Source organism: Ictidomys tridecemlineatus, chromosome 10 (assembly GCF_052094955.1).
Source record: "Ictidomys tridecemlineatus isolate mIctTri1 chromosome 10, mIctTri1.hap1, whole genome shotgun sequence".
Lineage (NCBI taxonomy): Eukaryota > Metazoa > Chordata > Mammalia > Rodentia > Sciuridae > Ictidomys > Ictidomys tridecemlineatus.
In genome coordinates, this window is record NC_135486.1 from 37,776,663 (window position 1) to 37,790,124 (window position 13,462).

Genomic DNA, 13,462 nt, shown 5'->3' on the forward strand with positions numbered 1-13,462 from the left:
TCTATTGGCAAGCTCCAAGTATCCACAACTGGAAGGAATTCTGAATCTCCCTGCCTCTGCCAGCACAACCTTTTCCCAGTGCTGATTAGCTTTTAATGTCTCTGTGTTGAACTCAATGCATAACAGTTGCCCTCTAGTGAGCCTTAGATGCTCTGTCTGGGTGCATGTACAGCCACTTGAGGAGCACAGACACATGTGGGTCCTTTACCCAGGCTTCTGGGGTCCCTTTCTCTTTACAGCTTTCTCCTTTTCATTGTCATGACACATAGTTTCCAGCCATTCTAACAGCTTCAAACCTTTCTCTACCTCCACAGCCTAGCTGGACTGTATTGCCCTGCTCTCTCTCTAGTTTTCTCCAGGCAGAGAGCTGGCCAGTTCCCTTCTCATTCTTCATGTTTGCCCAACACCTGAAAACATTTGTTTCAATACATTTTGTCCAGTTTTATTGTTGTTTACAGGGAAAAAAGCTCATCTACTTCTTCTTGGATAGAAAATGAAATTTCTTGGTATCCCTTTTTATCATTCATTATATGTTGTGTAGGGTAAAATCCAATTTTTTTGAACACTATAAAATTATATAACTGACAAATGATATAACTGATAAAATAATAAGTAAAATTAGCAAGATAATTTTAGACAATGTTTCCAAATTTAACAAGGAATTTAATTTGCAAAGGGTGTTATAGTTTCTATAATGTAGTTGAACAAAATAAAAAGAAATTCTACTTACTGCTATTGATACTGAGTTGCCTTCATATTGTTTTAAAGGTGATAAAATATAAATTTAATCCTAAATTTTCTGTTTTGGTATTATGAGACTTTATGAGAAATAACAATCTTTATATCTAAAAATTGCTAATAGCAATTTAGCACAATTCTGTAAATTTATAACAATGGGTTTGAAATATCTATTCAGTATATTAAATATCAGATCAGATGACTGGGGGGTGTAGCCAAATGGTAGAATATTTGCCTAGCATGTGTGAAGCCCTGGATTTGATTCCCCAGCACCAAGTAAATAAATAAAATTGGTTTTATAACAGGAACACTAGTAGGTATTTCCTATATGTCATCTCATTAAATTATTTAGGAAATTTTGTGAACATAACATCTTCCAGTATGCCCTGAAAGAAATCCTAAGTCATTTCCAAATACATAATATTAGTTTGTAGATTATTTTAATTAGCGTGTATGGGGAGAGGTGCTGGGGAGCCAATTCAGGGCCTAATCTGTATTGGTTAAGTTCTTTACCACCAAGCTACAACTCCAGCCCCATTTTAATTACCATTTTTAGACTTTTTCATATTTGTTTCTAGAAAGAAAAAAATTTGGTGGTGATTCTCCTCCGCAACATTATGGAGTATCTCTAACATGTTTTAATTAGAAAAGTTCTAAAACTTGGGCATTGAGTAACATCCATCAATAAATATCATCTGCTTTTCTGTTTCTTAATGTTAAAAACAAAAGGAAAAAGACTAAGTTCATGGTCTGAACCCAGATGTCTCACTGCCATACCAGTCATCTTGAAGAAATAGCTCTGCCAGAATTATCTTGCCCCTTATTCAATAAAGCATTTTAGTTATTGTGTTTTAGCAACTGTGTTGCTAGGCACTGTAGGTGCAGAGATAAGAGAGTACCTACTTTCACAGGGAGCTCACAGTGACAACATCTGAACAAATAACTGCAATGCATTGTGAATGATAAAAGCAAAGTATGCTATAGAAATAATAACAAATACTTAGCCCAGTGTGTATGGTAAGTACGTGTATTTTGGATGTGTGATACAACTGGGACCAAAGGAGAGAATGAACCTTTCAAAGAGGTAATATCTAAGCTAAGTTTTGAAGGACACTATGTGAAATTACCAAAGTAAAAGAGGGGAGAATGTGAAGGATATCCTAGGTGAGGGAGGAGCATATATGAAATTCAGCATAAAGGAATATGACACAATCAAAAAATTGCTAGTATATTGCCTTGATTGGATTGAGGAGTGTAACAGTCCTGGGTGTAGGTTCCTGGAAGATGAAGCTGAAATAGGGGCTTGGTTACTGAGGATTTTTTTAAGAGCATGATAGAAAACAGGATATTGTCCTAAATGTGATATGAAGGCATTTAAAGACTAAAGAACTGGTTCTGTAGAACTGTAATACTATACAAGAAAAAAATATTTTGTGCCCAGAACTTGGGAAAAGCTAAGTCCTCTCCTGGGCATAATTAATGATGTAGTTTTAATATGGTATATAATGAACACAACTGGAGAAATGAACATATGGCCTCAGCCTCATGAGCATCATGAACTAGCCAACTGTTTTAACCCACAGTTAACTACAGAGCATCTAGTTACACAACACTTTCACAAAACACAATACACAAAATTGTAATGCTCTAATTATAATAATACTATATAGCTTATAGGGAGTTTGAATTAGAACCTGACAAGTATATTATAGTGAAACATTTGAAAACTCTTTTGATCAAAAAGTAATGTGATAAGGATAGGGATTAGAAATTCATTTGTCGAGAAGTCGTGCTGAACCCAGTTGTGGAAATTCTTGATGCTATTCTTGGAATAAATAGAAGTTTAATGATAAATGTTAAGATTTTAAATTGAGGTAGAGTAAATGCAATTGTTGTAAAATTTATAAACTTTTTCTATATTAGAAAGAATTTAGTTTGGTATATATGGAGTGAAATTTCAGAAATTATGATATTTGACACATACTTGTCTTTTCATGTATGTAAATATTTTTAAACCCTAAGAGCCATTCCAGTCCACACCACACCAGTACTCCAGTCTTTCTCCTCTTGAGTTCTTTTGTCCAGCCAGATCATTGGCAGCTACCAAAAAATGAGATACTGCAAGGATTGTTTCAGATTATCAGAAAAATAAACGAAGCAGAGATAGGGTTTCAAGGCATGGTACTAAAATAATCTGACCCTTGTTTTCTGATAAGCATTTAAAGGTGCAAAAAGAAAAATAATTTTTAAAAATCTGGAGACTTCCACTGCAACTCTCAGAGTTTGCCAGTGATATTTCTTTATATCATGACCTACTACAGACATTTGTGTACCGTTTGGTTTAACAAGTCTCCATGGTCAAGTGTTGAGCTTCCTCCACTCCTCAGTCATCTGAAGAAATTTATCTTGCTCTGAGCAGTATTCAAAGATAATAGCCGTTTATCTTACCTGTGAGTCAGAGCTCTATAATTAAATAGGTGATGTGCTGCTTTCAAAATGTAGAAGCCAAACAAGCCTATTGTCTCCTTTGTGGGAGACAGACCTGGAATAATAAACCCTCTTTGATTTTTAGAGGAATATTCCATCAAATCCTTGGGTCCTCAGGAACTTTATTGAGATGGCAAGCTGTCCCCAACCTTCTCATCAGATTTGGTTCTCAGTTTCATCTCAAATGACATCTTACCCCAAGGCACTTCATCCTTCAGCTCTTCTACTCTTGTTGGCCTAAACCTGTTATTATCCAATAGTATGGAAGTTTGCAGCCAAGGACACAACAGACTGTGGCATAGAAAGAATACTTTTGTTTCCCTGATGCAGGACAATAGATATATTGCCAAGTGAAAACAGTCTCTTAATTTCTGTTCTCTCTGGATTGTTACAAAGGAAAATTACTTGCTCTCTTAAAGCTGCATCTCAAAATACCAAGGCCATCTTAATTTACTCGATTAGGATACTCCATCTGGAGTGGTAACTGCAATTGAAGTCATCTTCTAAGTTTATGATAATGCGCCATTGTTTTTCAACGCTTTTAGCTTTTGCATTGGCCAAACTAGTGAAGGCATTTACCAAGCCTGTAATTCTCAAGTGTCTGCTTTTCCTTTGGGACACCTTGTTGCTGAAGAAAGGAAGCTTTGCTGATTTCTACCTGTCCCTTCCTAAATCATATGGCCATTGCTTAGTAATCCAGTTTGGAATCCACTGATTACTAAAAGTATACATTCTAGTTATAAACTCAAGAATTGGAAAAAATATAGCAAGCTGGTTTGTTGGATTTATTCTTAGTTATGTGATGTTCTGACTCTATTGTATGTGGGATTGCTTTTAAATTTTACTAATTGCTCATTTCATGTCTGTAGAAATTCAGTTAATTTTTAAAATATTGATCTCTTATCCTGTGACCTTACTGAATTTACTAACTCTAATAGATTATCTCTAAATTATTTTTGGTTTTTTACATCACAATTGTCATCTGAGAGTAATGACAGTTTTATTTATTTATTTCCAATTGTTTTTACATCTTTTTTTTTTTTTCTCACCTTATTGCACTGGCTAGGACCTCCAGTACATTGTTGAATAGAAGTGGTGATAACAGGCATCCTTGTCTGATTCCCGATCTCAGAGGTAAAACTTTCAACATTTCATCATTAAATATGATGTGTACTGTAGGACTTTCATAGATACCTTTTAGGAGATAAAAAAATTACCTTCTATTTTTAGTGTGCACAGAGATTTTAGCACAAATTGGCAATTAATTTTATCAAATGCTTTTTAAAAAGCTGTTACAATTATCATATTACTTTTTACTTTTATTCTTCCATTGCAATGAATTAGATTTATTATATTTTGAATGTTAAATCCATGTGGAATAACCCCATACTCTTAGTATAAACCCAATTTTGTTGTGATACAGTCCCCTATTTATACAACGCTGGGTTTGGTTTACCAACATCGTGTATAGAGTTTTTGTATCTGTATTAACGAGGAATTTTCTTTTTCTCTTTTTTTTTCTTTTCTTTTTTTTTTTTTTTTGCCTCTCAAGATACTTTATCAAGTTCTTGTAACAAGGTTATGCTAGCCTTCTAAAATAATTTAAGAAATAGTCTCACTTTTAAATAATCACCTGAAATATTTTATGTAATATTGGTGGAGTTTTGCTTTCCTAAAGTGATAAATTCACCAATGGAGCCATCTGGGCCTGGAATTTTCTTTTTGAGGAGGTTTTCAATTATAGATTCAATTTTTATAAAAAATTTAAGTTGCATAATTTTCCTGGGTCCATTTTGATAGGTCTTGGAGTTTATTCTATGCAGGTATTTATTCTGTTTTGTGAAAGTATGCCCTTAATTGCATCTTATCAGGTACAGCAGAATTTTGAATTTTCCCTTCTCATAAGGTTCACTTTTCTTTCTTCATTAAGGTAGCATCTATCAGACTTTTTCACCGTAAAGTTTCCCTTTGTAATTAATAAGTATTTTATGGGAAGTTACTTTGTAATTATGGATGTATCTTGTTCCTCAAAAATCCTTCAGTTTTGTTTGGAGTTGAGGCTCAGTGGTAGAGTGCTTGCCTAGCATGTGAGAGGCACTGGGGTCAATTCTGAGCACCACATTAAAATAAATAAATAAAATAAACATATTGTGTCCATCTACAGCTAATTTTTCTTTAAATTCTTCAGTTTACTCAAATGTATCCACACAGACTCTTTTCTTCAATGAGTTATATACTACTATAGTTACTTATTTTAAAGCTCAAATTGTTAGTGGAATTTGCTAAGAGTGGGAGGTTAGGGGAAAATGCTCCTCTAAGTTGGCTTGTTCTTTTGGCATGTCCTCATCATTGCTTAAACATGACCTGACTTTCAACACAACAGTTTTTCTCATCTCATATTATACTTTCCTGGGCGTAGATCTGGATTAACCATTTCTTCAAGGAATCCTGGTTCCTTATAGTGGAAAATAGATTCAGAAGCCAAGATCTGAGTCTAGGTATGCTTATCACTACTGAGGTGGTGGTGTCTCAAATCTAAGTGGATGAAGCTAGGGTATTTGTGTATGGGTGCATATGTAAGTATACTCACATACTTATACATTATACTATACTATATTTATATGAATAGTGTGTTATCTCTAATTTTAATCCAACATCACAGAGCTGGATCTAGTTTTTTCCCTTTCCATATTTCTAATACCCTTCTCTAACAGTGAGAGACCTGGCTGCCATTAACCTTAATATATTACTTATCTGGACAGTCTGTACACATGCCCTCCCAACTGTCTGTTTACATTCCTTTTGTGTTCTGATATCCCATGCAGCTTTTCTCACTTATGGGTATCCTCATGACCCTCAGAGGATGGGCTCTGACCCCTAGGACAGTTTGCCCCACATTGGATGCCCTCATTGCTTATATAAGCTCTGACTCTCCGATTGAGTTCAACAGCGTGGACCAAGACTCCTCCTTTTCCCTGTATAGTTGCCTTCCTTACTCCCTTTGGGCTCTGTTTTAGTCAGCCATGTTATCACTATGATCAAAAGACCTGATAAAAACAATGTAGAGGAGGAAAAGTTTATTTGGCTCACAGCTTCAGAAGTCTCAATCTATAGATGGATGAATCCATTGCTCTGAACCAGAGGTAAAGCAGAACATCATGGTGGAAGGGTGTGATAGAGGAAAGCAACTCAGAACATGGTACCAGAAAGCAGGGAGAAAGAGCTCTGCTTACCAGAGACAAAATATATACTCCAAAGGCACACCCCTAGTGACCTACCTCTTCCAGCCACACTCTCCTTACCTGTGACTACCACCCAACTGAATCAGTGCACCGATTAGGTTAAGGTTCTCATAGTCCAATCATTTTGAAACTGGAGTTTTGGGATGAAACTAGATTCCCTGCTTCTGTTGACAGATAGGGTTTATGCAGGCTGTAGGCCTCACCAGTTTTCTTCTAGATTGTTGTCTGGCAAATGTGAAGAATAAAATCCAGGACAATAACAAAAGAGAAGAGTTAACAAAATAGGATTTGAGAAGAGAGAGAACTCCCTTGATGCAGGTGGGGATTTGATAGTATTACAGGGCTGGGGCCTTCCAGGAAACAGGCAGCACGAAGGCCACTCCTCCTTGAAACCCCATTGCCAGTGATCAAGTCAGAAACATTTCAGACTAGTCACTCAGAGCAACAGGCATCAGTTTGTTGAAGGGATAGGAAAAGGGGAAAAGGGACACTCTCAAGGGAAAGTGTGGGTCCGTTCAGAGGAAAAGGACAGCATGCCTTTCCATACTCCAATTTATTGGAGATTTCAAAGAACTTTCCAGAAAGTCCCACCCAGGCCTTGTCTTGACTTTTGACTGACGATAGGATAACATCGGACTTTCAAGTTTCCACTACCATGACATCCCAAGATCACCTTGGCCCACACTGACCAGTTCTAATTTTCCTGTTCTTAACCATACTTTCTTACAGGTTTTGTGGTTAGAAGGAATTATCCTCATCTCTCTGAGTTTGGGGATCTAGTCTGTGAAAAAGGTCACAAAAGTCTCTTCCTTCAGAGTAACTTGGGTTCCTTTTATCAACACTGTTTCCCACCTGCATTTCCCTTGAAGATAACAGATAGTTTTGCTGAGAAATATGACATGTCCTGTCCACTTAAGCCAGGCAGGCTGCAGGTAAATTACTTCTTGAAAAAGAAAGCATGGGGGCCTCAGTACAGTGGGCCCATTTTATAGAATTATTCTCTTAACCTCTGTTCATACCACTCACATCTGTCTCAATTTCCCCTCTAAATTGTCTTGCATTTTCTAACCCATGAACTTTTGGGTAACTCTTCATATCTAAACCATAACAGGCCTGACTCTTCAGACTTTCTTTATACATGGACACCCTCCTATGCTACTCAGGCTTTGGTTTCCTATGCCAGGCTGCCCTTCTGTGCAGATGGACACATCACCCTTCTATGCTCTACTACCTTTCACTATGTACCTTTCTGCATGGAAACCCTTCTCACCCTAACTGGACATTCAGGACACAATACCAGGCACCTGGCTCCATGGTTCTAGTCCTTCACAAATGATGACTCCACTTCCTTCAGTCTGGACAGACTTTTCACTTAGTCTAGGCTCTATTGCCCCAGGCCAGGCTACCTTCCTTGGGAAACTGCCTTATCCTGTTAAGATTCTGACTCCCCTTACTAGACCTTTTCACCCTGCCTGGGCTCTAACACACTGTGTAGGGCTACCTCCATTGTCCTCTCTTCCTTCTTGAGTTCTGACACCTCACTTGCAGCTACTCCCTGAAATGAAGGCCCTTCTCATCGCTTTTGGGTTCTGACACTGCATGCTGGCTACCTTGCTTCCTGTATGGCCATGGACATACTTCTTATGTGGCTTGGGCCCCAGAATAGCACAGTGTACCTCCCACACAGATAGGCATCTGTCTCTCCTTTCCCCCTTGGGCTTTGACATACTTCTCTGTACCTCTGGCTTCTCCTGCCACCACCATTGAAGACCCCTGCTTTCTTCTGTCCTACTCAATAGCATTAGAACTAACATTTCAAAGGAGGGAAAGACAGGAAAAACTCAGTATCTTTTGAATGTCTATAGGATTTGAAATGATGTCCTTAATACTATTCCTGACATTAGTAACTTATTTCATCTTTTTCTTTCTAACTACATTCTTCAACCAGTTTCTCAATTTTAGTTGTTTTTTTTTTCAATTAATTGTATATTAGTGTGCTGATACTTTCTAATTTATGCATATTTTTAATTTATTTTTCTGCTCTTCATTATTTTGTAGACCCTACTTGGGTTTTAATATGATGATTTTTTTTTAAATGTCCTCAAGTAGATGCATAGGTCATCATTGTTTATTGAATTCCCCCCCCCTCAATATATTCACTTAAAATTTTCTCCTAAGCATGGCTTTAGCCACATCCCACATGTCTTTATGAGGATTATTTTAAACTTTCTCTTCATTATATAAGTTAATTTTAATTATTATACTTTTTGATTCATGAGTTATTTAAATATTTTAATTTCTAATTATTTTTGTCTAGTTTTTTACAGTTTTTTTAACTAATATTTTTGTTTCTGATTTCTAGTTTAATTCCACAACAGTCAGATAACAACCTCTTTGTGCTTCTAATTTTGTAAAATGTGTTGATCCTTAATTTATTACCCAGCTTGTAATGAATCTTGGCAAATTTTCACAGGTACTTGAAAAGCAAATTCTGCAGTTGTGAATATTCACCATTTTTTAGAACTGTGGTTCTCTCCACTATCTTAAAACATAAGGTTAAGAGCTATTGGTCATATTCTGCATATGCATGCATACTGTTTTTTCTAGGTTAAGAAAATATTTCAACTTATTCTGCTATGAAGTATGCAGAGGATAAATTCAAATTCTTTGACATATCCAGGTTGAACCCTTTTATGGACATATTATTTCCATTAAATAAGGGTATAAAATTAGGTAGTAAAGCAAAACCTAAAGTAATGAAAGAACATCATAATTTTGGTGTTTGATAGTCCCAGTAGAAAGATCTTCTTAAGGTTTATGTTTACTGTGTAATTTAATAATATAAATTATGTTACTGTATAAACAATTGTTGGAAACTTTTTCTAGTGTCAATTAAATTTAAGCCACATCTTAGTTATCACACTATGTAGACAACCAGGAAATAGTTGTCATTTAGAATATGAAGAGATAATTGCAAAACTAAAAAAAAGGAAAATTATTATGACTATATATTTCAGTGAAATTTGAATTCCATATACATTAGCATGTTCTTTGCTTTGGAAAGTAAAATATAAAGCAAAGATAAAAGAAGAAAAGTGGTGCATTATTATTTTCAAAACTTTGAAAATGTGGTGTGGCCAAAATAAACTTTTTAAATTTTTTTTTAATTATAGTTGGACACAATATCTTTATTTTATTTATTTATTTTTATGTGGTGCTCAGGGTCAAACCCAGGGCCTCACATGTGCTAGGCGAGCACTCTACCATGGAGCCACAACCCCAGCCCCCAAAATAAACTTTTTATTCTGGTTACAACTTTAACATAATATTGTTTTCTCCAAATTTAAAAGATAGTAGTGAGGTCTACTCATTGAGCCTAGTTAGCATATTCACATATCACAAACTTATTTTGTGTAATTTGTGCCTTGATCTCTGAATCAAGAGTTATATTAAATCTAAACAAGAGCCAGATGACAGGAACTTAGTTGTGAAAATGTGCTCTAGTTGATTGGCAACTTAGCAGGAATCTAATAAAAAGTAATAGAAAGAAGGAATACCATTATTACCACAAAGAAATTATACCATGCTGGTAAGAGCAAAAGGAAAGTTAGGGAGTAATTATTATAGAACAGTTGTTGGGGGTAGGAAAGCCACAGAGAGAAAACGTATTTTGATTAAGATTAAAAACTGAGATCATATGACCAAATTGAGGGATAAGGAAGACAAGGACTGGATCATACTTGTTTTCTAGCCAATATCCTTCTGTCTCTTCCTTCCTTGACCTCCCATTGTTCTGTTATCTACTCTTTTACATATGATTAGGTACCTTAACCCATCCCTACCTTTAAATTTTTGATGGCATCTGATTAATTTAAACCAATTATAGTAATCCCGTTTCTCCTATCAGTGATGGGTTTAGGAATAGGCATGTGACCCACTTCTGTCCAGGGTGATCTATGAGGCAATATGCTGAGACTTCTGGGAAAGATCATCTCTCTTCTCAGAACAAAGGTAAAGGACACAGATATTATTACCCTATATACATGGATAATTACACTCCTGGAGTGACTCTGCACCATGTACAGCCAGAGGAATGAGAAATTGTGCTCCATTTGTGTACATTCTATTGTAAAATTAAAAAATTTTTTTTAAAAAATGGTACACTGACTCCTAGAACCAGTACATTGTGGAATTTTAATTAACTTCTGTTACAGTAAGTATTTAGATATGGCCATTTAATTTAATTTATGGCTGATTAAACATTTTTAAAGGAGAGGAGGATATTGGTTTAATGATTTATAAGTTCTATCACTTGATATTGTGTTTAGAAACAATAGATTAACTCCAACTCTGAAGTTGCTTGTTTTGTTTTTTAACAAATAGGGATTTATTTGTCTCACCCATAAAAGTTTAGAGCTATTCATGATGTTTCAGATGTCAACTCTTATCTTTTTTTTTTTTTTTTGCTTTTCCATCCTTACTTTCATTCTCATGTTAGTTACTTCATGGGCACTAGGCAATTACTGCATCCTCAGGCAGGTGAAAAGGGAGGGCCAAAGTGGGTGCCCATAGAGTTTGACTTCTTTTATCAGGAAAACAAAAGCTTTCCTGGAATTCTGATTTGGAAATTTTCTGCTTAGATCTCCAGCCTAGTTGGATTGCTGCTCAGGAGAGGTCAACTGTGTGATAGGGTTCAGTCAGTCCACCATGCACATGTTCACACCATACCTTCTGCATGTGAATAAATGGATTAATCCACATAAATTGTTGATAGCCACTTGTCTCTAATATTCTGGAATTGGTTTTTTGGCTGCTGCTTTTAATGTGTTTAATATATCTTCTTGAATTTAGCTTCAACTATATTAATTCAGCCATCCTTTTTTAAAGTTAGCATACTATCCTCACTAGTTAGACATTTAGTTTTCTTTTTCAAATTTAGGGCTTTTGAACAAATATATAATTTTTGCTAAGTTAATACAAATTAATAGTTTTCATTTGATCCAGGCATTATGGAAATTTTTAAATGAGGTTTTTAGTTTTTATGTAAAGTGGATCTTAGGAAAAACACAGGAACTGTATTGAATATTGAAGTTGAACTCCATAACAGTCTTTTGTAAGGGTCTTATTTGTAGAAGGAGATGCATAGTCTATTAAATAAAAATTAGCATCCCCAGCACTGAAAAAGAAGAAAAAAAAGAAAGTGTTTAAATTCAACATTAAGTATTGCATTCAGGTTTATCTGTACAGACTCAGCAGTTTTTTAATTGTGTACTGGACTCTGTCCTTAACCCTTTCCCTTTTCCACCTCCAGCCTTCTTCACAGATAAATGTTTACTTCAATGATTAAGAAGTAAACATTTAAATGATCTTTTAAAAGTGAAAAACACTGATTCAAATTATTCCTAGAATTGGGAGATAACTCATGTAGACCAGGAGGAATCATGCTTTAGGAGGGCTACAGACTCAAGGAATGGGGACATGTAATGGAGAAAAGACAGCAGAACTGTAAATTTTTGCTGTGTGGTGGAGATTAACAAACAGAGTTTGGATCTGATTCATAGGGCACATCATTTTAGGAATCTAGATCCAGAATAGATGTGAAAAAACAGTCCTGACCTTGCTGAATCAAAAGCAGGTTTAAGTTCTTCTCAATAACTAAAAAAAAAAAAAATGAGGGTTTTATGTTTGTTTAGCCTACTATGTTTTTATTGCTTTGGCTAAGAAGCCACAAATCACAGGGAAAAGACAAAGTATGTATGCTGCTGGGTTGTTTTGAGAGAGTGAACCAAATTAAAAAACCTATTTAACAAAAACTTATTTTTATGGTATATAACAGGGCCTCTCTAAGTTTATGATTTATTTTTCTGATCTTTGCAGGAAGGGAGGAGTGGAAACAAGATTATTTTGTTTCTGCACCTCAACTAGGGAAGAAGGACACTGATTTAGTAAATCTAATAGTTATATTTCTGCAAAATTTTTAATCCTGTGTTTTTAAGCTATTCACAATTACTGTAGACCGTACTTCATTTTGAGGCTAATTGGAAACAGTGACCAGATTCTTAATCATTATCAGGAAACTGCATTCAGAGAATGAGAAGAACACCGCCGCTGGATGAATTGCAACCACCACCATATCAGGATGACAGTGGTTCTCCCCATCTCTCATGTACACCTTCAGAAATTGGGGATGGTAAATGTGAATTTTCCCACTGCAGCAACAGTCCACGATGCTCATATAACAAGTGCCCAAGTGAAGGAAGCACAGGTCATGAAATAGAAAGTTTTCATAATAAAGGATATGAAGAAGATGTTCCAAGTGACAGCACCGCAGTCCTGAGCCCTGAAGTAAGTGAAGCACATGTAAGTTTAAAAGTGGATGTTAATTGGAAGATAGTAATCTTGTGCTTTTCTTTTTGGTAAGGAGAATGGGATTCATCACAGTCTTATCCCTTTGTAGTTTATGGTACCAGTTTCCATTCTTAAGCTAGTCTTTATCAACAAACTGACCAGGGCTGTCTCAACTTGTCTTCAGCTCCCTCTGCAACCAAAGGAAGATGGATAGATAGTTCAAGATAGGGAGTGGTGGTGGTTGTTAAACACTTTATATAAAATATTCTGGAATTATTTACCTTTTTATTTCATCTCAAGGTTACAGTTTATGTTTATTTGGATTTTTATTATTACTTATTAATGTTTTATAAGTCTTTTGAAATCACTTTATTGTATTTTCATTTATAGAATATGAAAGGGATAATGGATAATGATGGTCAGCCTTACTAATGCAATTTGAATTCAAAGTATCATGTATCCAGAGTGGTTAGTTGGTTAAATTTAAGTCACTTTTTTTGTAACAAAAACGTGAAAATAATAGAAAAAGTAATTTTTGCTATTTCAAAGTATTGCCATTGGATTTGTTAAAAACTAGAACAGTAAGGTGTTTTCATAAGGTAGTATTTATTTTTAGGATTTACTTGTTTTGATAGTTTTAGAGTGTA

General features: G+C 35.4%; 1 protein-coding gene across 9 annotated transcripts in view; it reads left to right on the forward strand.

Moving 5' to 3' along the window:
• The window catches only part of Syt14 (synaptotagmin 14), a 220,810-nt gene that overhangs the window by 127,373 nt on the left and 79,975 nt on the right, over positions 1-13,462 (forward strand). For 5 of the 9 annotated variants that reach the window (XM_078022756.1, XM_078022757.1, XM_078022758.1 and 2 more), the window contains one exon: positions 12,541-12,827. In XM_078022756.1, the coding sequence (XP_077878882.1) occupies positions 12,541-12,827 (287 nt within the window). The remainder of the gene's footprint in view (positions 1-12,540; positions 12,828-13,462) is intronic. The other 4 variants (XM_078022754.1, XM_078022755.1, XM_040277091.2 and 1 more) reach the window with 1 other exon arrangement.